General features: G+C 40.0%; 2 protein-coding genes across 4 annotated transcripts; one reads left to right on the plus strand and one right to left on the minus strand.

Annotated features, from left to right (window-relative positions):
* On the plus strand, positions 1-2,441 carry upp2 (uridine phosphorylase 2). 2 transcript variants are annotated; one of them, XM_063887459.1, is made up of 7 exons: positions 1-247; positions 360-474; positions 566-724; positions 845-959; positions 1,080-1,289; positions 1,411-1,493; positions 1,670-2,441. In XM_063887459.1, exons 1-7 carry the CDS (start codon positions 195-197, stop codon positions 1,694-1,696), a joined length of 762 nt encoding a protein of 253 aa, XP_063743529.1. In that variant the 5' UTR covers positions 1-194; the 3' UTR covers positions 1,697-2,441. The 2 variants fall into 2 exon arrangements, with proteins under 2 accessions (XP_063743529.1, XP_063743528.1); XM_063887458.1 differs by having other exon boundaries at positions 2-247; positions 1,411-1,557.
* Positions 2,323-26,666, minus strand: LOC134867117 (coiled-coil domain-containing protein 148-like). Of its 2 annotated transcripts, none has more exons than XM_063887456.1 (15): positions 26,465-26,666; positions 26,092-26,180; positions 25,551-25,672; positions 22,503-22,606; positions 21,245-21,336; positions 21,005-21,153; positions 19,377-19,472; positions 19,050-19,231; positions 18,551-18,689; positions 14,297-14,503; positions 5,930-6,070; positions 4,604-4,722; positions 3,560-3,677; positions 3,278-3,412; positions 2,323-2,761 (listed from the first exon to the last, which is right to left on the minus strand). In XM_063887456.1, exons 2-15 carry the CDS (start codon positions 26,144-26,146, stop codon positions 2,618-2,620), a joined length of 1,803 nt encoding a protein of 600 aa, XP_063743526.1. In that variant the 5' UTR covers positions 26,147-26,180; positions 26,465-26,666; the 3' UTR covers positions 2,323-2,617. The 2 variants fall into 2 exon arrangements, with proteins under 2 accessions (XP_063743526.1, XP_063743527.1); XM_063887457.1 differs by lacking the exon at positions 26,465-26,666 and adding an exon at positions 26,283-26,421.
* Between the last annotated feature and the right edge of the window lie 29 nt (positions 26,667-26,695).

Consider the following 26,695-nt stretch of genomic DNA (forward strand, 5'->3'; position numbering starts at 1 on the left):
TGTTTGTTTGAGGCTGTTGGATGTTTTTGTGAGTATAATGGCAGACTGGTGCTACTCCTCCCACTGGAACCAATCAGTGGCAGGGCTGAAAGTCGCCGCTATATAAAGCTCTGCAGTCAGACATAACTTGTATTAAGAACAGGTAAAGTCTTACAGGAGACTTTCGGACACATTTCAAAGCCTCACCTGCTGTCATGGCAGCAATTTTACTGAACTGTATGGGGAATGACCACAATGACTATATCCAGTGAGTATTTGGAAAAGGCATGTTTTTCTTGTTTAAAATCAAGTGTTTGGAAATCAATTTGGAGTATGTCTAGGATTTAGATTTTTAATATACTGCACTGTATTGCTTGTAGACCAATAGTCAAAGTGAAAAATCCCAACTTGGACACCATGGAGGAGGATATCCTCTACCACTTCAGCTTGGGCACCAAGACTCACAACCTTCCAGAAATGTTTGGAGACATTAAGGTTTGTGAAATGTATTATAAAAAAAAAAAAAAGATTGACTATTTCAAAAGTTAGGAAACAGAAATCAACAGTCCTCTTCTATGTCCCATAGTTTGTGTGTGTTGGAGGCAGTGCAAATCGAATGAAGGCTTTTGCCCAGTTTATCCACAAGGAGCTGGAACTACCTGGAAACCAAGAGGAAATCATAGACATCTGTGAGGGAACTGATCGTTACTGCATGTACAAAGTGGGACCTGTGCTTTCTATAAGTGTAAGTATCACAGAGCAAGATTTTCTAAGTGGTCTTTATTCCTACTGGCTTAACATATGGCACTGCTGGATTAATACATTCAGTGATTTGAAAGTAATTTCTATGGTGTGCCCCTCACAGCACGGCATGGGTGTCCCTTCCATTTCCATCATGCTGCATGAGCTCATCAAACTGCTGCACCACGCTCTGTGTCGTGATGTGGTCTTGTTTCGTCTTGGAACATCTGGTGGAATTGGTAAGAGCATTGTTTTTTTAAATGGCAAACTGTTGGCACACTTTTTTAATTGGGGATTTTCACTGAATGGATCCTTCAACACAACATATATTTTTAATTTCTGCCTGGCGTTGTCTTTAGGTCTGGCTCCAGGGACAGTGGTTGTCACGGCTAAAGCCGTAGACTACTCCTTCCTCCCCAAGTTCGAGCAGGTGGTTCTTGGCAAAGTCATCACCAGGAGCACTGAGCTGGACGAGGGAGTGGCCAATGAGCTCCTGCAGTGCTCCACCGAGCTTCAAAACTTTCCAACAGTGATTGGAAACACCTTGTGCACCCATGACTTCTATGAAGGTATGAGCCCCATCTAATGTTTGGGTTGTTTTCGATCATATTTGTAAATCAGTCATGGAGAACTTTAACAGATCAACACCGTTGGGCAGGTAGTGAAAAATCCTGTGCTGTGTTTCTTTAGGTCAAGGACGCCTTGACGGAGCGCTCTGCTCCTTCTCTCATGAGGAAAAACTGGAGTATCTGAGGAAAGCTTACGATGCCGGAGTGAGGAATATTGAAATGGAGTCCACAGTATTTGCTGCAATGTGCCGCGTCTGTGACCTGAAAGGTATTTTTTTAAGGCAAAAAATATCAATCATTCTGCACAGCGGCACATTGAGTGTTTTGAAGACACAATGAGTGTGTGCTATATGACTGATTATCTCCCTTTTCCCCTCCAGCGGCTGTGGTCTGTGTTGCATTGCTGAACCGATTTGACGGAGACCAGATCACCTCCTCTCATGAAGTCCTGGTCGAGTACCAGCAGAGACCTCAGGTCCTGGTGTCCCACTTTATCAAGAAACGCATGGGACTAATTGTCTAAAAACCCTAACCCAACACCAGCCTCCCAAATACAGTGTATATAGCTGATATGTGTATATGTATATATTGAACTTGTTAATATGTGTCTTAGACACTTATATATAATATATCTGTATGATTTCAATTATAAAGCTTAAATGTGAAGTATTTTCCTTGTGTATAGTATCTATTGTGTCTTTTAATATTTGATGCTCTGGTATTTATGTATGGTTACAATAATTTTCTAAAACATGTGTTCTATATGTTTATTTTAAATACTTGACTTGTAAAAAAACAACTTTAAGAGAAATTGTTAGCCTCCATTAGAGGTTTGCATCGGTTTGTCCTCTTGTTGGATAGGCTTATAATACAATAAGATGAATTTAACTTTCCTAAAATGTATTTCCATGATGAATGTGCTATCAGAGGACCAGAGAAACAGATCATATATAATTACTCCTGCCACAGAAGCATGTAAATGCAAATGCAAACATCCTGAGAGTAACATAAGCGGTCAATAAATATTGATAAATGTGCAGAGGTCATTTTTATTTGTTAAAGTTACATGTTTATCATCAATCAGTGATACTGTATGATATTGTATTTCCCATGAGAGGCTGTAGAGTTCAATAAATACAAAGGCAACAACAATTGCACTGTGTCACCTTGTTCACTCACAGCAGCTGCTGCACCAAAGGGTGTGATCTGTCCAACTGTAAATATACATGCAGCTTATTTAAATATATATTAACTTTATATAATATATAATAAGCTCAATACCAGGACAAGTGTTGGACTTAATAATATGGCCCCAAACAAAGCTTCAGTCAGAATTTGATCACGGATTGGGTATCTCTTCTCGGAGGTTTGGGGGGTGTGAGAACAGACAGGACGTCTTTGGCATACCGGCTGTGTTGCAGACCGGCCTCCCGCAGAGCCTGCTCAACACGCACTCTTGGATCAGACACAATCTGGAAAACAGATGTTAAAAACAAACACAAATCCACAGTTAATGATTTGTATCCAGCTGTTCGCCACTAGATCACTCCCACTCTTATCACCTTTGTTTCATGGTTTTCTGTGCAACTTCAAACAACATTAAAAACTAACTCCTCGTGCATTGGCAGTCGGAGAAGAGTTGCATAATCGTTAGTCATTGCATGCGTTACACAATAAGCTAATCGCAACACACAAAACAACACATACATACACTGATTGACTGGGTGGCCTTGAGATCAAGGTTGTGTGTACATGTTCTGAGATGAAGACAAACATTGATTGACCAGCTAACCAGCTTGCATAATCGTTCAGCATTTTCTGGGTCATGGGACAGTCCAACACAAGATGAAACGAAACCTGTAAACGGCTGAGTATGGTCATGGAAACTGGTGAAGAATCCATTTAGGCTCATAAATATACATTAGGTAATTGAATATTTAATAACGAGCTTCAAACTAAAGGTGATAGTAGTTGTTATCATTCCTCACCTGTGTGTCTGTGTACGTGTTAATACTGTAGAGAGGTCTTTTGAGCTCAAACTCCTTTACATTCAGCTGTCGACTCCTCCAAGCCTCTGTATCCGACATCATCCTCTCCGGGTCTGCCTCTGCCACCACCCCAACCTAAAATAAAAGATTTAATATATCGAAAACATCGTTTTTCTCATTGCTGTAACGTTTCGTTGTTGCCTCCACTCAGGGAAGAGTCCTTCCTTGTAGGGTTTATAAAAAAACAGATCAATTAGGTTAAAAGTGGAGAAAATAATCCACCTGGTTTCTGAGAGCTTCCAAACGATTCTGCTTCTCTTCTTCTTCTCTCTGCCGCTCAAGCTCCCGCGCCTCTCTCTCATCCTTGCGCCGCTGCAACATCTCTGCCCGAAACTGCACCCTAAAAGGAACACAGAGGATGTAGGCATCAGAGCTGAACAGCCTCTCTCTTTCCCCCGCCACCATCAACATTAGTATCTATCGCTCCTGACACAGCAGGCCTCCGGGCTGCGGAAGGCTTTATGGAGCCTCCAGAGATCAGCTCCTCTCCCATCATGTGTTTTTATATCTTTCTCAGCACCCCCATGATTCCTGTTCTCATTCCTGCCCGCTCTCAAGGCCAATATCAACACCATTATCTGGTATTAAAGCCAGTCTCTGTGAGTGTCTGCGGAGAAATGCTAAGCGAATCACACACAAGAGGATGTTTGCAACACAGAATCCTATATATTTTTCAAAAGTAGTTTCAGACCACACTAGAATGCAGTGTTTCACTCTGGCTGCCTGGAATATAAACCATTGAATCTCAGCAAGAACAGTTTTCAGCTACTGTTGCTTTTTAAGTGCAGGAAGTAAATATGGAGTCGTCAATATAACTCTTTTGCCTCAACCTGCCCCATTTAATCAAACAGTTCAAGAGCACAACAACGTTTGCCTTTATGATTAAACACCAATAAAAACAGAGGTATATATATTACATTTCTGCCAATATTTTCCCTAAATTCCACAACTCATTGTCATTTTTTCAGACTTAACAGACCCCTGCAGAGGCACAAATGACCTTAAACGATTGCTTCCACATGCTGAGTAGTGGTCCTGGTCCTAGTGTAGTAAAATCATTTTATTTTATTTGGTCATGTCAATAACTCTAAGATAGTTGTTACTACGGAATAGTAAAGTATCTTAAGAGTGTAAGAGGTCTTAAGCCCATAAACAAACAAGTATTGTGCTTATTTGTAATCTGTAAGAGTGTATTCTCTGGATTATGTTTTAAAACTGTTTTAGCAAATCTTTGAAAACCCAAGGTCCACATTCTGCAACAATCACCTCTCTTTATCTCGCCAGGCCTGTTCCTCCATGAGGCTCCTGAGATTAGCGAGTCTCTCTTGATCCCTCTGAGCCAGCGTCTCCCTCCTCTTCTGCTGCTGTAAATAAAACTGCCTGACCTGGGGGAAAAAGAACAAGTTTACAAAGAATAACGACAAAAAAGTTAACAACAGCCGCAAGAACAGTAGCCACACTCGCACTAATTTGACTCGCTCCAAAACTCTAACGTTTGTCATGTCCTATTGATTGTGACAGAGCGGGAATCAGATAAGTGTAAACAGAAAGAATGAGATGATATTTCAATGTCTGGCAGACTATTGTGCTAAATCATATGGATTCCTAAGCAGCCTAAATGCTCTCATTAATCAGAGTGTCTCCGGTTGCCCATGCTCTCCAAGCAGACCCTTGAGAGGGTTAATTAAACACACACACACACACACACACACACACACACACACACACACACACACACACACACACACACACACACACACACACACACACACACACACACACACACACACACACACACACACACACACTACAATAACTAAGTTAAACTAGAAGGGCAGAGCAGATCTTCGCCTATGCATTTCCAATTAAAAAAAAGAATGTGTATCAGCGCATCAGTTCCTTTTCCCGAGTGACAACCTTGTACCAAGTTTCCTGAAATATGGCCAGTAGTGTTCCAATAATCTTGCTGACAAACAGACAAACTATTAACCAACAATCTCAGCTTAAAATTTAGCGGAAATTATGATTAAAATACCCAGATAATTGCAGCACATTGTGTTAGTTCTTTATTTATCCAACACAACGTTTTTAGGACGTTTAATATTTCTAATGGGCCATTAAAAAAGATAATTTCCCCTGTTGTTTTGGTTTGCATACAGCCCTATTTATCCCTTTGAAAAATAATTCATACAAACAAAAAGGGATCAGCTGAATGCTAAATATAATTTGCTGCTCTTAAAAAGCATTTATGTTTTCAGTTTAATCATTGCTCTTTTTGTGCACAGGGCTTGAGATCCATGAGGATAGCAGCATGATTAATAAGCATATGAATTTATAGTGAAACCTTGTCTTTCCTCACAATAAATGTATATGCATAAGGTTGTTATGCGCACAACATATGGATGTTTGAAGCACAGGATCAAAAATACCATCTTGAAATAATATGTACTTGTATGTGCTTATTTATGGAAATCCCTTATTTGATCATAATGTTTTATACAGATGTGTAAAATAATATGTGGTTGAAATCATACAAATTACAATAACATGAAATATGAAACCATATATATAATTGAGATGTGAAGTTGTTACTTTTTCTTTGTGTTGTGATCTGATGGCATCCTCCTTCTCCTGCTCCCTCCTCAGCCTCGCCTCTTCCTCCTCTTGTTGTCTAGCAGCTATAGCTGCCTCCAGCTTCGCCACCTCCTCCTGCTGGGCCCGCCACTGCTGCAGCTACAAACACACATGCAAATACACACCAGGGGGAAACAAAAAGCAGGTTACTGTCCGTTAACAGCTGTCTTAAAAGAATAACTCACACAGAGACAACCAGCTGGGCCCCACTGCCATTGTGCCAACATGTGGCATCAACTTGGGAAGAGGTGTCAGAACTTCCTCTCACACTATGTTTTAGATCACAAATTTGAAAGAAAAGTCTGGTGTTTGAGCCCCATAACAAACAGAACTCCTTCTCCTAAGGATATTGCTGTTTTTATGAAGCAATTCAGGACAGAAAGTCAAGAAAAAATGACATCTAGATGCTCATCCAACTTTGAAACTGGAAAGATACTGTGCAGTAACTTTGAGGTTAAACGTATTAAGCAACAAAGTAATATTGTCCAAATTATGAGCCTTTAAATGTAATTTATGACCATGGATTTTTATGATTATTCCATTAAGTTTGATGTGCTTTTATTAAACTAAAAGCTTGCAAATATATAGTCACTGACTCAAAATTGACAGATATCCTTCTTCCAAGAGTATGTTCCTGTGCTTGCAGAGACTCTTGAAGTACATGGCCTAACTTACCACACACACACACACACACACACACACACACACACACACACACACACACACACACACACACACACACACACACACACACACACACACACACACACACACACACACACACACACACACACACACACACACACACACACCACACACACACACACACACACATTAGTGGGGAGTGAGTGACAGGTTCATAATGGAGCAGCCTCTGTGCGGCGTGCCGGGTATTAGGAGTGTTGACCAGGCAGACGGATTCACAGATCTATCAGCGGAGAGCTTAGGATTCCCTGTAGGAATGAACTGCAAATTAAAATGGTCACACACATTAGCACCGGCGGTATCATCAAGTCAATCATACTTGATGTCCGCCTCAGAACAAGTAGCAGCTGTGTGTCAGAGAGAGGACTTTAAAAAACCCAGCCTCTAATCCACTTTCATCTGACGGTGTTGAAGCTGGAGATGCAATATGCTTCTTTCCTGAATCGTTTCCTATAAAGACATTTGTGGCTGACTCCAATACGGACTCTTGGTGACTAGGCGAGCATTCCTGAGAAGTGAATAAGTAACACATATCATAACTTTTCTGCCCTGACTTTTGTCCTGCAGCTTTTTTTCTTAGTACTGGGTTTTAATATATAAAATTCACCCGTTAGTGTTGGCCTAGATTTAAATATTGGCTAGTGAAATATAATCAAGTCATTTTGAAAGGTCACGACTAATGTTGGCCCAAGCAAAATCCTCAATAGCACATTCAAATTTCAATATAAAAAAGGCAATTATTGACATATTGAGTATACCACAAAGATCTGATATGTCAGGTGTCCTTTGAAAGCACTCAGTTTTAACACTCTATTTACCCTTAACATGCTTTAAATTAAACATGTCCTACAGTTTAATAAAGCTAAGACTCCCCTCTTTGAATGAAGTATTGCCTCATCTCTTTGGCACAAACTATGAGCTAACAAATCCACTTTGAATGTGGTCAAGAACATAATTCTTTAAAAAAGGCAAAGTGTGAATGGGTTAACAATTGCAGTTTAGCCAGGAAATGTCTGACATGAATCATATACCAGTGGAAAGGTTGTACTGAGTGCTATCAAAGGACACTTGAACGGAAGAGACCTTTGGACCTGGTGGGCAAAAGAGACACCTGGAAATATCTGTTCATTATGCTTTTATAATAAATAATATAATAAACCCAGAATAGAGGGTTTGAACTTGTTTAAAAGCTTCACAGTGTGAGTAAGGCTTGGAGTCCGGCTTGGCTTCCTTGGCTCAGAAAATCAAATTAAAGAAGCTTTGGTTGATTTTGTTCCTAAACAAACAAGCGGACATAATTAAACCATCCATCAAACTCCAGCCTGGCCCAGATAAGATACCTGAGTGTTTCGATGCTTGGAACTTTGAGAGACGGGGTTTGAAAACAACCTGGTGGTGGGTCTGTAAAGCATGTTTTTTCAGACAAACACACTAACATGCCACAGATAACACTATCTTTGCCTTTGTTTTGCAAAGCCTCGTAAAGCAAAAGTATAAAGTTCAATTGCAGTGGTCACCCAGGGCCACTGACTAAATGAAATGTATCTTTAAAGCTTGGCTCACTGCAAACATTGTGAGGGCCACAGTGTTTGAAATGATGTCGTTCTTGTTTAGGCAGGGATGAAAAGGCATTTCAGGATGCAACAAAGAGAATAAAATGGTCATTATGTACAGTCTACAGTAATTTGTCACTGGAATCTCATTTTCTGCAGATTCAAAGGGAAATGGAACACCATCCTTTTTCAGGGCAGCACAAAAACGACTGCAGAGATGACAGACTAACAAAAGAGTGATTGCCTTTTTATCTGCACACCGCAGCCTGCTCAAAGCCTTTGTTAATATAACTGTACATGTCTTCTGTCAGGGGGCGTTGCAGCTGCCATTATTGTGTCTTTCCATTGCTGCTTATTTAATGACAAACTTACGAGTGAAACAGATGAACTCATGCTAATCTTGAACCAATATTATTGCTGTGAATCAGAGCATCAAACTTGAGAAAATGAAGGATGTATTCTGTGAGAACAGCAAGACTCTGACAGTGACAATAATGACACGCGGGATATTATTGAATGTGGAAATAAAGTAGTTTAAATTAAGAGATGACAAACTATGCATCTACTTTTATATTTGCATAACTGCCATAATACGAAATGAGGTTGGTGGAAGGAAAATTATACACATTGGAACAATTAACTGCTCAGAGCTGTCCGCTGAAACACTTGCCCACGCACCGTCTCAAATACTGAGAATCTAGTAGAGGACGAATGGGGACTTGTTAGTCAAGAACACTCAGTGACAGGAAATCTGCTAACACTCACAGAGAATACACTGATTACTGCAGGGAGGGGATCCTGACTCGTGGCTGTGCCTGTATCTGTGGTCCTGAGTCATGGATCCTGAGTCCCAGATCATGAGTTATGGCTGTGACTGTTGCTGTGGTCCTGAGTTGTGGTCATGAGTCGTGGATCCTGAGTCTTGCTCCTGAAACGTGGATCCTGAGCTCTTGTCCTGCCTGATGCTCACCTTACTACTTCTTTGATGGCCCCCACGGGATTGTTGACATCCCCCTGGATTCATCGTCTTCTTATTTATAGACACTTTGGACTAAGTATGTTGTAAATGTATTATCCTTTTAATTTAAAAACGACATCTATTGCACGTCTTTCCGAAGAGGGAACCCTCCTCTGTTGCTCTCCAAGAGGTTTCTTCAATTATCCCCTATTAACTCTGGGGTTTCTATGGAGGTTTTTCCTTGCCCGATGTAAGGGTCCAAAGACAGAGGGTGTCGCATTCATATTTTGTACAAACTGTAAAGTCCACTGAGACAAATGTAAAATGTGTGATATTGCGCTATATAACTAAACTTTGATTGATTGAATGACGGCACACGTTTGGAATCCCCTACCACATCAGCTGGCTGAGAGGACCACTTAATATTCTTGAATGGAAATGAAAATAAATAAATAAATGAAACATACATTAAAAACATTTAAATAAATAAATAATGCCTTTGACAAACTGTAATTAACAGGTCTGTTAAAAAAAAAATGCTCACAATGGCACTAATTGGATCAAGGAATAACAGCTGAATATAATATGGACTGAGAAGTCAAGTTAGAGTATTCATTGATACCGGAAAAATGTAAAGCAAACTGCACTGTTGTGGCTCCATTACGAACAAGGGTCACTCCTTTTGGACTGAAAAGCAAATTCAAAGTGTAGAGGTGTTTGGGGGAAAGTAGTGGTCACAACAGTCCCCTCCAAACTGTGGCAGGACAATGAATGTTCATCATCATCATCATCATCATCATCATCATCATCATCATCATCATTATTATTATTATTATTATTATTATTATTATTATTATTATTATTATTATTATAGGGCCATTTAATTGAAATGTATAACAAATGATAAATCTGCATTATACTGTTTATCCAACCCGGTGATTCCAAACTTTAAGACTGTGCATTAATCAGACTGTAACTTTGCTATTTATATTGCAAAGTACAAATTGAGAGCAGGGCAGGAAATGAAAAATGAGATATCGGCATAATAGAAAACCTCCCATCTTGTGAAAATCGTTCTACTTTCGATTGTTGTGTCACTGCTCCTGCTGGGCTCCTCATCCCTTTCCCACCTGAGCATGTTGAAACAATCTGCCATCCCTTCAGGCTTTATTTACTAATGTGGAAAACACAATCACTCATCAAAGATGCCTGGGAGTAAGATGTAAGTGGGAGGCAAAATGAAAGCAAGGACAGAATAAAAGGCTTGAATGAACAGTAACACGGAGAACAATGCCAGCTAATTACAGCATCCAGAAGAGTGCAGAACAAACACAGGGTGATTTGAGAGGAAGAGTCTGTCTGTCAGTGATAAATTGGACTGAAAATCTCTTGCATGAATTGTTTCTATCTTAATCACTCATTTCATTTCATTTTTTACCAGTTGTGGAAGAACTACATCTCAGTAAAAGCAGGAACACCACATTGTAGAAATAATCTTTTACAACCTGCATTCAAGTAGTACAAAAGTAGTAGCTTGCAAATATACTTAGGTACCAAAACTAAACGTGCTAAGGGAAAATGGCCATTTTCGGGATAATATATACAGTTTTACATCACTCAATTATAATTAGTGTGTTCACCATTTTAATAAAAAGGTATTTTGAATTCATAATAGTGATATTATATGTCTTTCTTTTTACTTTTTTATACCTCGGGATTGTGGGAAAACGTATTTCAATCTCTCTGTCTGTACACACAAACTGAAAGATTGACGATAAAGTTGACACATTAGTAAAAATAAAAGTCAGTAAAATGGACAGTATTTGCCAAAGAAATATAGTTGATAAGAAGTATAAAGTAAGAAAATAGAAATCCTCAAGTAATGTACATCTAAATTCTACGTAAGTGCAATACTTGAGTAAATGTACTTCGCTACTTTCAACCACCAATTTTCAACGACTACCTTTCCACATTCATAATGCTGTATATCACACGTCGACTTGAACAACTGCTTTAAATTAGTACTGGCATCTGTGTCCACCAGCATGAATCCAGCAGCCATCTTTGCATAGCCAATATGTGATTGTCAAGAACAATCTGTGGCCCGTGTGACAGCTCTGCCCTTTCCAAAACAGACGGCTACAAGCTCACTCTGAAATCAAATTAAACCCTGCATTTCCTCCTTCCACATTTCTCTCAGAACAGAGCTGGCAGCACGGGGTTGCTCCCTTTCACGAGGTCAAAGCCAGACGAGTACTGACCAAAAATCATCAAATTTAGTCTCTCATCTGAGACCACGGGGGCACAGAGAAGATGAGACGCGATGGAGGGGGTTTCTTTACAAAATCACACTAGGAAAATACAACAAGTCGGAAATCTACTACCTTAACCGCTAAGAACCATCACAGCACTCTGTTATCCTCGTAATCTGTTTTTAAAAAATGTGTAGCTTAATAGAGAAGCAGTCGCAAGAGGGTTTCTATTAGATCAATTCATTTATTCCTTAAAGTGTAGAAATGCATCTAGACAAGTGGCTACAAAAAACAATTTTTTGTCTAACACACTCTCACTGCTCTGTTGAGTTTGGTTAAAATGTCCATGTCACTCCTGGCAGGTAACCCATGGGGTACAAAAACAGTATGCAGAAAAGCAAACCTCTGAGGATCATCAGGGTGACACTGAGTCTTCCATAAAATATAAACAATTTGAGGTGATCTGCTAGCTCTATTTCACCAGCCTACTGCGAAATCATATCACTTACAGCACACTTGGGGAAATACAGTAGGAATATCAGTTAGAAAGGGAGCTGATGTCAAGGGGGGTGAATGACTCATGGTAGAGTCGGGAGGGTTGCTTGGGTCAGGGGGGAGCAGCTGCAGGCAACAAAACGTTAAAGAAGCAGATGCAACAGGGGGAGAATCCATCTTCCTCGCTGCTGTGCCGCTGTGCTGGGATGATAAAGGCAGTGGAAAGATAGATTGGATGGAAACCGACGACCGTCTGAGCCTCCACACAAACTGGGGTATGTGCACATGCACTGCATAAACAACACAAAATGTGTACGCGGAGAAGTCATGGGAGTGATACTGTCAGTGTGAATTTATTTTTCGAAATGTGTTTGCCAGAGTCAGAGGCGTGTAGTTTGTTCTGCCTCAGGTTTACTTATACTGAAAGTCAAAGCCCGCTGTTATTCTGAAAAATAAAGTAAAAGAGGAGCTTGAAGGTACACTGGTGTCTTGAATAGCATATTACATCATTTTAAAAACCCAGCATGTCTTTTTCTTCCAAACATAAGTCACTGCAGTGGCAAATGGCTTCATTCTGAAAGAACTGAGTGTGAAGTGATCTTTGTCCTTGAATTTGGCTCTCCACTTACACCAGGAGTAAATGGCAGTGAAGGCAGAGTGAAAATGTTTCAAATAAATGCAACAAAGAGCTGCATAATAAAAGCCAAGAAAAATACCTGTCCAACATGATGTGTTATTATTTCAAAGCAAACAAATCCCCAAACTGTTGATTGTTAGAAACTGTAGGAGCACATGAATTCCAGTTAAGATATCTTTAAGACCTCCTGTTTTTCTCTATCAATACATTTGAATCCTAGAGACTATACAGCTGAGTAACATGCGCTTCACACTCCTCTCCTTCGAGCCTTCATAATACTGCCCTGCATGTTTTGTTATGCCACATTATTGCATGTACTTTAGTGTGGCAACTGTCTCCTTGAAGAGCAGGCAGGAAGCATTCATACAGTATGTGAAAAACATCAATTGACAACCTTTTATGAAACTGTCTTCCAAAGAGAGAGTGATTGTAATGTCAGGCATCAGGTGTGCTGTGATTACAGTGATATCGGTCCAAATATTTCCAAAGTGCACAGTTGGGTGCAGTTTTTGAAATAAAGGCATCTGATTGCCTTGCTGAGAAACAAAATAAAACACTAAAATAAAAGACAATTGTAATTTCGAAATGGAGAAATAAACCGTAAGTGTAACAAAGATGTAAGAGAAAATCAACAAATGCACAAGGAAAGTGCTTTAGGTAGGAACACATATTCCCAACATGGGGGACTGAGAAAACATCCCTGCAATGGTTGGTTTGGGAGTTCACACCAAACAGGACTTGACCTCTCATACGTGTTCTTTACAAGAAGAGTGCCCTGTGTGAATAAATTCCTGTTACCTTGAGTGTTTTTTCAAATATCACTGAGGACCTAACATAGGCTGGCATTACCATTGAGTACAATTACATATCCACAGAATAGATTCAAACGCTGAAAAGAGAGAGATTACTAACTGATGCTAAACACATGAACGTCCACAGGTTGGAGGGAAGAATACCAAGGACCTTGTTCCTGCAAACATTGTAAAACTAAACCAGCACATGGCCTTCTGTCTAGTGATGTGCCCTGTTATTTGATACACCAGACTCTTTGATGGCCCACCAAAACCCTACCTCAGTACATCAGACTCTTGTTATTTAATCAGCCAAAGGACATCAGCACCAGTTTTTTCCCCCCGAAAACTGGCATGTAAAGCAAATTCAATTTGTCCAACACTGCATCAACGACACACGGATTTGTTCCCATGAGTAACTTGTTTGTTGTGCGAATGTGAACGAGTGCCCCTCAGAGACAGCAACATCGTGTTTGCGAGACCATCCTTATTAGCTTGTTTGCATTCACAGCCCATCCCAAGTGGCAGTTAAAGCGAGAGATGCTGTCAGGCAGCCTGGCGTAATATGCAGCCTCGTCAGCATGTATACTGTACACAAGCAGACAGCCAGACACTGCTGCCTGTCTGGTCCCTCACACATACACATCTATGTGTGATAGCTGGAAATTGATGTCATGCTAACTAGTATTGAAAACCGACTGAATGATGTCCCCTTAGCCAGTAGTTGTGAGGGTGAGCCTTATACATAAGCAGTAAACCACAGAGAGCTCATGCTGGGTAAGCTGCAGAAGTATGAGATTAAACTTATACATCCACTTCCTGCGGGGATAACATACTGGTTGGAGGCATGGGGCTGGAGCATAATTGCCTCATAAAGTCAGAAATGTTCCTGAAATGTGACAGCTCCTGGTGTGAGCGTGTGCCACACACTAACCTTCTCTCTGAGATGCGAGCAGATGTCCTGCTGGTGCTGGCGGCCTCTGTGGAGCTTCAGCTCCTCCTGGTGGGCATGTTTCGCCTCCTGCAGGGTGACCAGGGCTCTGGCCTGGAGCTCCTCCTGATCCCGCTGACACTGCTGGGTCCCCACCCTCAGCTGCGCCTTGGTCAAGCGCTGCCAGTCCCACACACGCACATGCTCCATCTGGAAGAACCACATGCACAGAGAAGGAGGGGTTGATATTGAATTATATCTTTGTTGGTCAAATGCATTAGTTATTCGCAGTGGTGTAATGTAACAAAGTTTTAGAGTTCAATGTAAAATTTGAAAAACAAATATGTATATAAAATATGGTGTGTTTTAATTAAAATAAACTAGCCCACAGTAACTACAAAAACTGCTTTGTCGATAAATCAACAACAATTGGGAAACAAATATTTGGCCTCTAACCACTGGCAGTTTTCTTTCTTTTTTATATTTTTTTTGTGTGTTTTTTTTTGTTATTTTATATTTACAGTACTTTTACTTTATTATTTTTACTACATTTAGCAATTTATACTTAGTTACTTTTACCTTAAATAACATTTTGAATGTAGGACTTATACTTGTAACACATTATGTTAATGTACTGAAATAAAGGAGCTGAATGCTTTTTCCTCCACTGTTTCTTTATATTGAACAAAACCCTAACCGTAGACAAAATTGGTAGCTAATCAAGATTAAAGTACTGACCCCAAAGAGCAACACTGCTGAATTATACAAAGGGTTATGTGAAATCAATGGCATACAATCAGAATTCCACAAACGGACCCACATGATATACTGTCTATAATAATGGCAGCAGGGCCACAGGGAAAACTCAGTGTCAGTTCTGGCTATGCTGGTGTATAAAACTCTCCCTCTCTCCTGGCTGTGAAATTTCCTGAAGGAAAACAGTTCCTTTCTGTGTGAGGGCTGCCTGTAGCTATTCATCATTGTGTCAGCGTTCACAGAGGCTGCATCACTTGGCTGCTTCATTGGAACAGAGGGAATGATATTCATCTATGGGCTAATAGCGGCTAACTGACGGTGGGAAGGCATTAGACGGCTCACTGGTTTTATTGAAAATGACTGAGCTGACAGATCTGCCAACGGAACAGAAGTGCCAGAGGCAGCCGAGCAAATCCTGTTTATTAATGCGCAACTTTAAAACTTTAGGAAGATCCACCCTTGGTTCTCATTTTCTTGTGTCCTCTCCTTCACTACCCTTGTCTTCACAGTGTGCATTTGTGTACATGCTCGCAATGTGTGTTCTGTTCACACATATATGTACGCAAGCACTTTAGCCACACATTAGACACAGTAGGTACGTTGAAGCATCCACCGCACTGTGTCTGCAGTGCACATTTAAAGTGGCACGACATTTAGTTTAGATGCTGCATTCAAATTCCCTCTGCAGAGTGCGGATACTTCAAGGACTGAGCCACACTACGGAGGACAGATAAAACTGGCTGCCCGGATTTATTCAGAAAAGGTAAGAGGTAGGAAATATTTCCACTATTCCCTGATCATTATGGGGGCATAACTAGAAAATAGCCTCTAATTGTGATGAGACATACAATAAAAAGCCCCATCCAGTAGAGGGAGATATCCTCACTAACCTAGCAGGAGTGCCACCGTCTGATGTTGAAACTAGACTGGTTTAACTTTCGGTCAGCAACAAACCCAGAAAACATGTCCTCAAACTTTCTACATACTAATTAAAAAGGCTCTTTGTTGAGATAGTGATATGTTCTAGGATTCAAGTTAGGAACACGGACATAATCCCAATGTTTTAAGATTAAGAGATAAAAGTAATTAAATGTCACTAATCTGTGTATACCTGCTGATTCTGCTCTATTTCTCTTTAGAAATGTCTCTGCAAGATCATGTAGAGAAACTGAAATCCCCCTCAAAAAACGTATTTTGTGAACGAATAAAACCCCAACTAAATATTCTTTCTACAACTATTCTTCACAATTTTACCCCTTAAAAAAATGTGAGAGTTTTCAATTGAGATGATACTGCTAGCAATTAAATATTGGAGCTCATTTATCACCAAGGCTGTTAAACTCTTACACCGCACAAACCCTTATAACTGTGGTAATTTGTCACACCTGCTTTCTAGCTATAAAAATAAGTTTTTATATCTTGCATTAGTATTAAAGATGACAAAGAGCAGCAGAAAATGATGCTATCATGCTGAAATGATTGCATGCAAATGGAAATGAGAAAAGCTAAGAAAAACCTAAAAACAGGAGAAGTCTGCAATGCTCTGAGGGGAAAAAGCAACAGAAAAAGGGTTGACTTAATATAAACAATAACTACAGTGCTACTTATAGAATTCTGACTGCCTGCAAGACGATTGGAACTTATTTGTACCACAACATATATGAGGGATCCTTTAGGATTAAGTTTGCTGGATATGAATCAATGTCAAATACAGAAAATACCTAGAAAGATTATTAAAAAAGTCCTAAATGTTTCTAAATCAGTGGGGTTTCAGCAACTCAATCTATAGTTCACGCTGATTACCGGATGCATGCAAACCAGTTTAATTGTGATAGCTGAATTAGGGGGAGCCCGTCGATTCTTACTGAAGTGAAAAGTGTGAAGAAAGACTGTTGTGGAACACATCCCCCCTTCTTGTGAACCCCCTAAAGGCTGAACGATCGCAGCTCTAAATGCAGCACCCAGCTGGATCTAATACGAGGACAGGTCTCTGGGTGGGGGTGAGGTAGGAGAGTGGGGCTGGCGGTTGTCATGGCGATGCTAGCCGGTGGCGTGAGCGAGGTGTCCACAGTAGGTGACATGGCACATCCTGCAGCGTGCTGAGCGGCTCATTGTCCAGACTTATCTGTGTGTCTCTGCTCAGCACCGGCTCCTCATCTATATTGATCAGGGAGCATGGGACTCACACTGCAGGGATCATTCAGACTGGGGAAAGGTGTGTGTGGAAGTGCATCTATTTACAGTGCACGTGAGTCTCCAGCAACCTCGGTGGGCATGTATATGATGTTTTGTGTGCAGTACAGTCAAATAAAAAAGGGCAGAGGACAGAGGTAGCCCAGATTGATCAAACAGTATGAATTCAGATAACCTTGAACTGCTCAATGGTCAGCAGATCAGACTGTGGTTGATCAGCTTCAAGGTGTTAATGTAACTGGCGATTTGGTTCAAAAAACCAAATTACATCTGAAATGTTGAGAGCATATCTATCACCAATAATTAGACACAGAATGGGATTGGTATCTGACCCTTACTGTTCATTTTGTCCCCAGGGAACCGTTGGCTCTTTCTTACATGTTGTATGGGAGTGTCCAGGAGTATTACACTTTTGGGGGAAGGTCATTAGTACCCATACAGATTTAATATGGTTAAGATTACCAATGGAACCTGCTGTACATCTTTCAAAATGATCAATATCACTTTTCCCTTACTGGATAAACTCGCAAAATCTAGCTGACTAAGAAGCTAAGAAGATTATAGTCCAACGTTGGAAACCTCCTCACGATATTTCAAGTTCACACTAGCTTCAGAGTTTTTTGAACATTTCTCACCTTGAACTATCTACGGCAAGAATCAACGATGCAAAACCTGACATAATTTTAATGTGGATAGATCTGATATTGAACTTAAAAGAGCTCCTGATCGAGTAAGAATGCTATCCATGAGGGGATATGTATGTAAAATGTTCTTTTTGGAAACATGACCAATAAAACTTTGAACTTGAACTTGTTGTCCTGGTGGTTGGTGGAGGGGAGGCGGGCTGGGGTGGATGGAGTGGGAGGTGGATGTAGGGTAGAGGGAATGAATAATTCCAAAATGTTGTGCAACCTGGATTGTATACTGTACTGTGTTGTAAATTGATGATGTTGCAATAAAACGTTTATGATAAAAAAAAAAAATCCCTTAAAAACAAGGATTTGTTTGAGGAAAACTTCCCATAATCAATGATCATTTTCATTATTTCTCTTTCACAAATGCAGCACTTGTAATGGAGTATTTTAACACTATGGTTTTACTGCTTTTAATTAGGTCATATTTCAGGGTGCTTACGTGCCAGTATCTATCTTTGATATTTCATATATTATTTATTTGTGTGTTTGTTCAGGTGACTGGTGTGTTTATGCATATTTTTATGTATGTGTAGAACACACATTGGGTTTTAGTTTAAATAAATAATATGCACAAGAGTACATTTTCTATTTCTTAAACATATTTAGCACTGACCAGCTCTTTTTGAGTTTTCTCCGGGAAGAGTTTTTGCAGCATGTCCATGTAGAGAGCTCTGTGGTTGGAAGTGTCATGGGTGTACTGAGACAGAGTGAACAGGAAGCGTTGGTGGTCATCTTCACACCAGCCACAGAACCTGAAACAGATTCCGGCCAAGAGAATACATGATAATAAAGCAACATATTCACCTGATGGTATACTGACTAATTGCATACTGCTCATATAAGCAGTGGTATACAGCGCTGATATGGAAGTACAGATCAAGAGACAGTGACACAATCAACCTCCTGGTGAGAAACAGCATGCTCCTGGGGAGGGAAGGGACTGTGCCTCTATGCTGCGGGGGTCCTGCTGAGTTTGTAATCACTTTTCTTGATCTTATCAGCTTCATCATGGCTGAAAATCATTAAAAGCCTATTTCTATGAAAACTTAGAGAGATATTGAGTGTCAGCATACAAATATTCATGTTAGCTTCTCCTAACATTGAATTCCTACCTGTCAGTTGTCTGCAGTTGATCTTGGAGACCCTGCAGCCTGCTGTGATATCTGTCTGATAGCGAGTGAAAGGCTTGGATCAGGGAATCCTTCAGCTCTGGGTAAGGGCAGTCTGAATCCAACACTTCCTCTGGACAGTTTCCTACATTTACCAGGTCCTCTGAAGTACTAATGAGATATTTCTGCAGAGGACAACATGACTATCTTTGACATATATAAAGAAATGTTCAGAATTTTTATTTGGTGACACACTGTAGCGATGGTTTTTAATCATAATTCTGCTGACACAGAAGGGGGATATCTATAAACCAGCAGGGAGAAATGTACCTCTAAGCCAAAGCCAATGATCTCCTCCTCCAGAGCCTGATGCTCTGCATTGAGTTTTGCAGTTATTTCCTCTTGCTGGTCCTTCACAAAGTGTATCTGGGTATTCAGTGAAAAAACAAAAACAATTGTCATAAAAAAGGCAAACAATAAACACCAAAACCATAGTTTGATGTCCAACCCTGCCATTCAAGGAATTACTTTTATACCAATAATGCTTTAAAAATCGAATTAAACACAATTGGCATTGTAGGGATGCACACAGCAGACTGACGTGATCACAGCAGTCGACTTTAAACCCTGTCCTTATGCCATGACCGCTCAAATTAACAGTGTTTTTTTTAACTGAGTGACATTGCTGTTTCAGAAACACATATCATCAGAAGGATTCAGTAATGGCAATCAACCAGTAACTACTTATCTCGCGAAATGCTAAATATCAGAACAAAAAAAAAAGGTTTTTTTTCCAAACCTACGCACAGCTATGGTTTTGATGTACCGTCAAGAAATGTGTTGTGAACTCTGTATGCACACAGGTATTATGAACCTGAATGGAATTAATGCGTGACAAAAAGGAGAATTATGGTCAAAAAAGAGACACACACACACAGACACACACACTTCTCCCCTGAGTACCCAGTACTTAACTGAATTTATGACATCATATTATTTAAAACACCAATACCGGTTGATATTTATTCTGTGGATAGTGTCTGTATTATACTGTATATTATTATACCTGCTTTATAGTGTTTTCTAATTTCTACATTGCTGTTAAATAATGTTTAAGCCTCCTCATAACGTTCATACTGTAAGTACATTCAGTTTGTTTGTATCCGTCACATGAATGAGGAGAAATACTAAAAGCTGTGCATAGCACAATTATAGTTTCTGCTAGGACTCCATTCTCAAATCCAGTACATGTTGGTGACATCATGATGTTTGGTATCAAAATGTGTCACAATATTTAACTGCCAGTGACATGGCATGGTAAATCTTCATTTCATTGTACCTTTGGATATCATTTAGTGTTTATCTTAGGGCCCATTTTCTTTAAAAACTGGGTTGATGGAAGTAACGTGATGGGATGACAAATAGAAAAAAAACACAAAAGCGAGGCGGGTGTGTGTTTGTGTATGTTGACGGGGGGGGGATTGTCCTTTTGTGCCTATGTAATCATGTTTCTTGGGGCTGTAAGCCAGAAAAAGAAGAGGGGGTCATGGGAAAGAAACAAGCATGAGTGAGCCACACAGAGGAGACAAAATGGCTGGCAGACAGTTCCTTCAAAGTTTTGTCTCCCTTTAAAGACCCCCGCTTACTCCCTAATCTCGCCATTCATCTCTGGAGCTTGAAAAAAGGCTCAGAGAGTCAAAAGCAGACTTGGTGACTTCGGGAGGAATATCTAATAAACAACAGATTCAATAGCAGGGAATATGACTTTGTGTGCAAGCTGAGTCCTTTGTGTGAACAAGAAGGAGCGTTTACACTTCTGTTGGATGTGCAGGACACACTGTTTTGGTACACAAAGGTCTGAGGACATGAGCTTGAAAGAACAACTATCATTCTACAAATTCAGCTCCTTTATCGATGTAAAGGTGAGCATCCATCCTTATTTTATTTCACACAGATACCTGTTGTTTAACTTCTTCCCAGTTAGATCCATCAGCAGTGAGCTGCTGACGTGCTTCACCCAGTCTGAAGCCCAGGTCATCCTTGAGCTGAAGAACAGGCTCCACCGTGGCTTTCCTGAACGCCTCCCGCTCCCTCTCTAGCAGAAGCCCTAAACCCCAACACAGACAGACAAGACAGCATGGGGGTGTTGAATCCATAAGCAGTATAATGAAAGTGATCAAACGGTTAGTGTTGTTTACCAAAATCTTGAAGGGAGAAGATGGCAGTATCTGTTCTACCATTTGGCCTGAGCTTTTGAAGAAAATCCTTGATGTCATTTTCAGCCTTCTCCCTGTTCCATCAGAGAAAGGGAAACAGTTATTCAAGCCAACAATTAAGAAATAACATTATTGGAATATCCACTAAGACAAGACGAGAAAATGTCACTTCAATTGTTGATTTGTGAAAAACAAAACCAATAAACTCAAATTTATGGAAGATCTATACACAACATTTAATTATTGATGCCTTTATGTGCTAAAGATTTGGCCTATTTCAACACCTTTATTGTTAAAGTTTTTTGATCTGATATAAACATTTGAATCTACAAACTAACTTTGAACTAAAACTAAGAATTTAATTTAATATGTAATTTAAGAACTCAAGTAAGTGAGTAATGATTACCTTTCACCACTACACTGACTGCTGGGATTCATTTCTGGAGATATGGGGACAGGCTGGGCACCAGATCTATCCGTCCTTCTGATTATCACCCACTATCTCAGACTCAACTGGAATAATAGTCACAAAAAATGTGAACATAAAGTCTTGCTGTGGGCAGTATCACACTAACAGGCCTACGGAGAGCGCAACAGATATTGTTGACTTGCTTCTTACTGGCTCTGGGGTTGACATGATTGTGAATAAAGGGAAGTAACCATAGAGACATCTGCCTGATTTACCATTTGATGAGGTGGCTTTTGAATCCCACGGTATTTTAACTAGATATATGCATAGAGAGTTCCAAGCAGTGGCACCTCTTTATGAGTAGGCTCATTACTGAGGCTCAAGCTTGTGTACATCATTAACCTTGGGTGGCTCAGACACAGTCATTACACAGCCAAACACGCTGCACCCCAGAGCGAGCGCTGCCCTTCTCACTTCACAAGGCATGACACCGCTGGGTCCCCACGCTTCTGCACGCAGAGGAAGCGTGTTTCACCATTCACTTTACCCTACTGCCTCCACACAGCTCAGACCCTCTACTTATCTCTGTCTCTCAACCCATAATTCAATGCCATCACTGCAGGAAAATCATCTGGAATCTTCCACTTCTTCTCTTCTTGTATTTTATAATACATATTTCTCTCCTGGCCCCCTCTCTTTCTCCACACACTATTTTTTCAGGCAAAGTCCTGCCTGAGCTCAATGGAGCTTAAGTGGAACGGTTGCGTGGTGTAATAGCGGATCCAGAAAAACTGCGGCAGATAATGACAGGGAGTAATAGGGGGCTCTTACTCAGCCTTTTGCAGCCTGGGGCACTCTCTGCTCCACACCTGTCGGTGCTGCCGTAATATGGAGCTCTCCTTGGTCGCCTTGGCTGCACAACGCGTCTTCTGAACCTATAAGACAAGGTCTAATGCTCAGCAGGAAAAAACCTTGAACTAAAATAAGCACATAAAAACAAAATCACCCGAGTGTTTGCTTTTAAATACACTTTAGCCATGACATTTTGTTCCTCCTACAAATAATTAACATCATCTTGACAAACCTGACTCTGTAAGTGCTTTAATGCATCAATTAAGTAGGCCATTTTATAACATCGAAAAAGCACGAGAACTCAAGTGAGTAAATCATGATGTTGCAAGGATGGGGAAACATAAAATAGGTAATTTTGTATCCTACAACCAAGATTAACTTCTCTTCTTGTACACACATCAGGAATGTGTTTATGCTTCAGCCTTTACTGTGCCTGTGAAAAGCTCATAAACTGAGTTAATTCAACTGAAATGGTATCACTGTTAAAGCATGAAGGCAAAATAAACTGCAGCAAATTAAAATAATCAAGTGGAAACCTGCATGACACGCATGAGACACGTTTTTAGGAATAGGAGGTGGGGGGGGCGGGGGAATGTAGAAGTCTTAATCTACTCTCATTTATTTTCTCTTTTCATTATGAAAGGACAAGGCCCTCTTTCACAGAGCTTTCCAATTCATTGTCTTCTATCAGCGTTTTTATACACAGGCCACTGGCTCAGATAATTGTTCACAAAATATCTCAAATATCCAATCCAGGGGAACAATGTATTTCATATTAATGGGAAATGAAAAGGAGTTAATGTGTTTATCATTGTCTTTAATGCGTGTCAAACTTTGGGGTCAGGTTCTTCTATAGATCCTTACCCTCAGGATGTCAAAAACATTTTAGAGTTATTCCAATCTACAGTTCTCAATCTGAAACAAGTGCTGTCTTTAAAGAAAGAGGCCAAATTGGGGTCATCCCATGCCTCCTCCAGGCTAAGTGATTGAAATTTGCATTGGTTGCCTAATAAACTCAGCTGGACTACAAAAACTGAGCCTGGAGCTAAACTTACATCAGCTGAATTCTACTCGCACTGTGACAAAAAAACGAATCCATTAACATATAAACTCTAAACAATCCAGGGCCCAGTAAGGTTCCCCTATCATCCATTTTAGTGGACAAATAGTTTTTTGTATTAAAGGAGTCAAAAAAGGACAAAGTGTGCTTTTATTTCTTGTACTGGCTGCTGTGGTGCAGTTGGCTAGTGCGTTGATCATCAGAACAAATTAATCGTATCCCGCCTTGACCGCCACTGTATGCCGTTGTGTCCTTGGGCAAGACACTTCACCCGAAATTGCTCCTGTGGGTATTGTCCAAAGTATTGATGTGTAATACGTATTGTAAAGCGCAAAAAAATGCAATGATGTATTTGCCATTGCACATTTTCCGGCATATGACACCCTTTTATATGTCATTGTTTTTTGCTATCTCTAAAACAGCCAGTGCCGATTTAAAGATCTGACTTTGAAACCTTTCAGATATCTCTCATCAATTAATCCCAACTTTGACATAGATCAACAGAATTATGTGGTACTTTCCAGATCTGTGACCTTAAAGGCTCCCAAATTGAAAATATGGAGTTCAAAAATACATGAATGGCGCTTCTCTGTTAGCCAGAGTACCATAAAAACTCTATCTGTCAATTTGAGAGGTATTGAGTGAATTCATGGCTCTCCACCTGCAGTTGACTGCGTGTTATACATATCTCGCTTTCTCCAGCAGTGAAGCAATAAAAACATTAATGATCCCTTGTTCTCTTTTTTTGGGGGGGAAATCGCTTAATGTTATTCGAATGGATGGATTGTAGCATAAGGTAGTGTACAATCAACACATTTTTGTTTCATAGTGATATTTTTTCAGGACACGATTTTTGTGCAAACATTCAGTATTCCAAAAACTCAAATAAAATAGCAGTGGGTAAATGGAGAGCACTTCATAGGAAAGAAGGGGTAATTTTGCTCATAGCACAGGACCCTAAAACTGTAGCAGCCTAATGGAATTCATTCATAATTAATTTCCTTATTCACACATGTGCTTATTGTGACAAGTGCAAATGTATTCCAGGAAAAAGGCATACTGTTTGATGACAAATTTTAAATTACATTATTTGTTCTATGTTTTTTTAAATAACATAAATACCAGAGAAGCTGAGAAAAAAATATGATCAAATCGGCAAAAAGAAAATGTTTGAGTATCTAACAATGCTGCTGGTCCTTTGCTACAGAGCAAAATAATGATCCCCTTGCGGCGGCTCATGGTCATTTATTTACCCTCCATCACATCACCAACAGGAGATGCTCAGAACACCTTCCTTTCAGCAGGACGACCCGATGTGAACATAGCCGTCTTATCTAGGTTATGCAGTGTGCTGGGTTGGAAGGAGCCACGGGTACCCATAATGATACTGAAAAGCTTCTGCCACGGTTTACCAATTAAAACACCGCAGGTCCAACAGCCTTATCTCAATTGCCCCAAGCATTAACTTTTTGCTATACTCAGGGTTGGATGACTATGAACTTCAATCAGTGTTGCAGGAACCCTGGGTATCCAAATGAATAGTCATGAGATTGGTAATGCTATTGTGTATGGTAGTGATATTACTGCTCTGTTTGATGTGGTTGAAACTATAAAATCTATGCAATGCCTGTTTTTATATGGAATGAAATGCCTTAACAGTATGTGTTAAAAAGAGAGGAAAAAAAGGTATACAAACACATATAAATGGCACTGTTTCCCACTATTGGAGACATGCTGTTTTATCATCTCAGATTAAAATCTGTTTTTTGTCAGTTCAAGCTCTTCCTGTGGTGGGTAATGAAAGAGGACTGTTTGCTCTCTGAAAAACCTTTCCTATTATTGTGTTTTTGCCCATTCATATTCATTTGCAGTTGAATCAACATTTTATTTATTACAACAGGAATAGATTTTATAATAACAATGCTGTTTCAAGCCGAGGCAGGATATTGATAACAACCAAATGTTACCTTTAATCCAATTAGATCAGACTCCAAGCGCTTGGCATCAACAATGGCTTGTAGTCTTTTGTATTCAGCCGGTTTGTACTTTGAGCTGCCAAGACCATTTTTCATCCGCAGTGTCAGTTTTTCTGCATGGATGAAAGCAAATGATATGGCTGAATTAGGATCATTGGAATTGTTGAAAATCTCATCACTTTTAATGTCTGAATTAAAGTAGTTATGCTGACTTCAGCAAAGAAATGAAAAGGAGGTGAAAACAGAGGAACATCAGCGTTAATGGATTGGACGGTTAATTTGAGAAATGACTGGTGGGGGGGGGGGGGGGGGGGGGGGTTGTAACAGCGAGCAAACTAAATGTGTCATTTAAAAAAAAAGATTAACTGGTTCAGCTGTGAGTCAAAGAGGCAGGTGAATATGCTTCCTCTGAAAAAGGCATCAGAGGCTTGTCACCTGGGGAGTTTAACACAAGGACTTCAGGTAAAATCTGCTCAACAGATCAATGTGTCACAAATCAGCAATATTTAAGGCCCAGTTTTTGCTGACTTACCCACATCTTCTGCTCTGTGGTTTGTAATGAACGTATTCCGGTCCCTTCCACTCATCACTGTAAAGCTCTATGTGTGTAAACAACGGTGCCTGCAAAATGAAGAAATATATCGCTGTATAACGCTTTATGGGAAAAATACAGAGGTTTTACAAAATGTTTAAAAAGAAATAACATTTCAATGGCAGCGGTACCTGGCTTTAGTCAGCAAGACAATGCTAAAGCCAAGCCAGTGAAACAACAACAACAACAAAAATCGTGGTAGTATGCCTTTAAAAATACTTCTTACTCAATATTAAGAAAATAATCAATAATAGTAAGTTGCAGCCCTAAAGTTAAAAAGAAATGCTGGGGCACACAAACTTAAACACTTTACCAACAGCTGGAGCTGGAGAGGTGTCACGGTGGAGCAGTTGTTTTAAGTATTTTGTCAGCTAGCTAACGCAACAAGGTCTACAGTAAAGTCAGATGACTTGAAATATTAAAAACATTAAACACAGCGAAGTTTTACAGAGCCTCATAATGTTTCTAAATTCAACCCACACGAAAAGAGTCAACGCTTTGCTATGCGAGTAAAGTAAACATTTAACCCACTAAACTAACCCTC

Source organism: Eleginops maclovinus, chromosome 7 (genome assembly GCF_036324505.1).
Source record: "Eleginops maclovinus isolate JMC-PN-2008 ecotype Puerto Natales chromosome 7, JC_Emac_rtc_rv5, whole genome shotgun sequence".
In the NCBI taxonomy this organism is placed as follows: domain Eukaryota; kingdom Metazoa; phylum Chordata; class Actinopteri; order Perciformes; family Eleginopidae; genus Eleginops; species Eleginops maclovinus.

Coding starts and splice junctions, on each gene's coding strand:
- upp2 (XM_063887458.1), top strand. CDS start 195: ATGGCAGCAATTTTACTGAACTGTATGGGGAATGACCACAATGACTAT. Junction 248..359: donor GACCACAATGACTATATCCA/GTGAGTATTTGG, acceptor TATTGCTTGTAG/ACCAATAGTCAAAGTGAAAA. Junction 725..844: donor GACCTGTGCTTTCTATAAGT/GTAAGTATCACA, acceptor TGCCCCTCACAG/CACGGCATGGGTGTCCCTTC.
- LOC134867117 (XM_063887456.1), bottom strand. CDS start 26,146: ATGAGTGGAAGGGACCGGAATACGTTCATTACAAACCACAGAGCAGAA. Junction 21,154..21,244: donor CTTCTCCCTTCAAGATTTTG/GTAAACAACACT, acceptor GTTGGGGTTTAG/GGCTTCTGCTAGAGAGGGAG. Junction 4,723..5,929: donor GATCACAACACAAAGAAAAA/GTAACAACTTCA, acceptor TTTTTCCCCCAG/GTCAGGCAGTTTTATTTACA.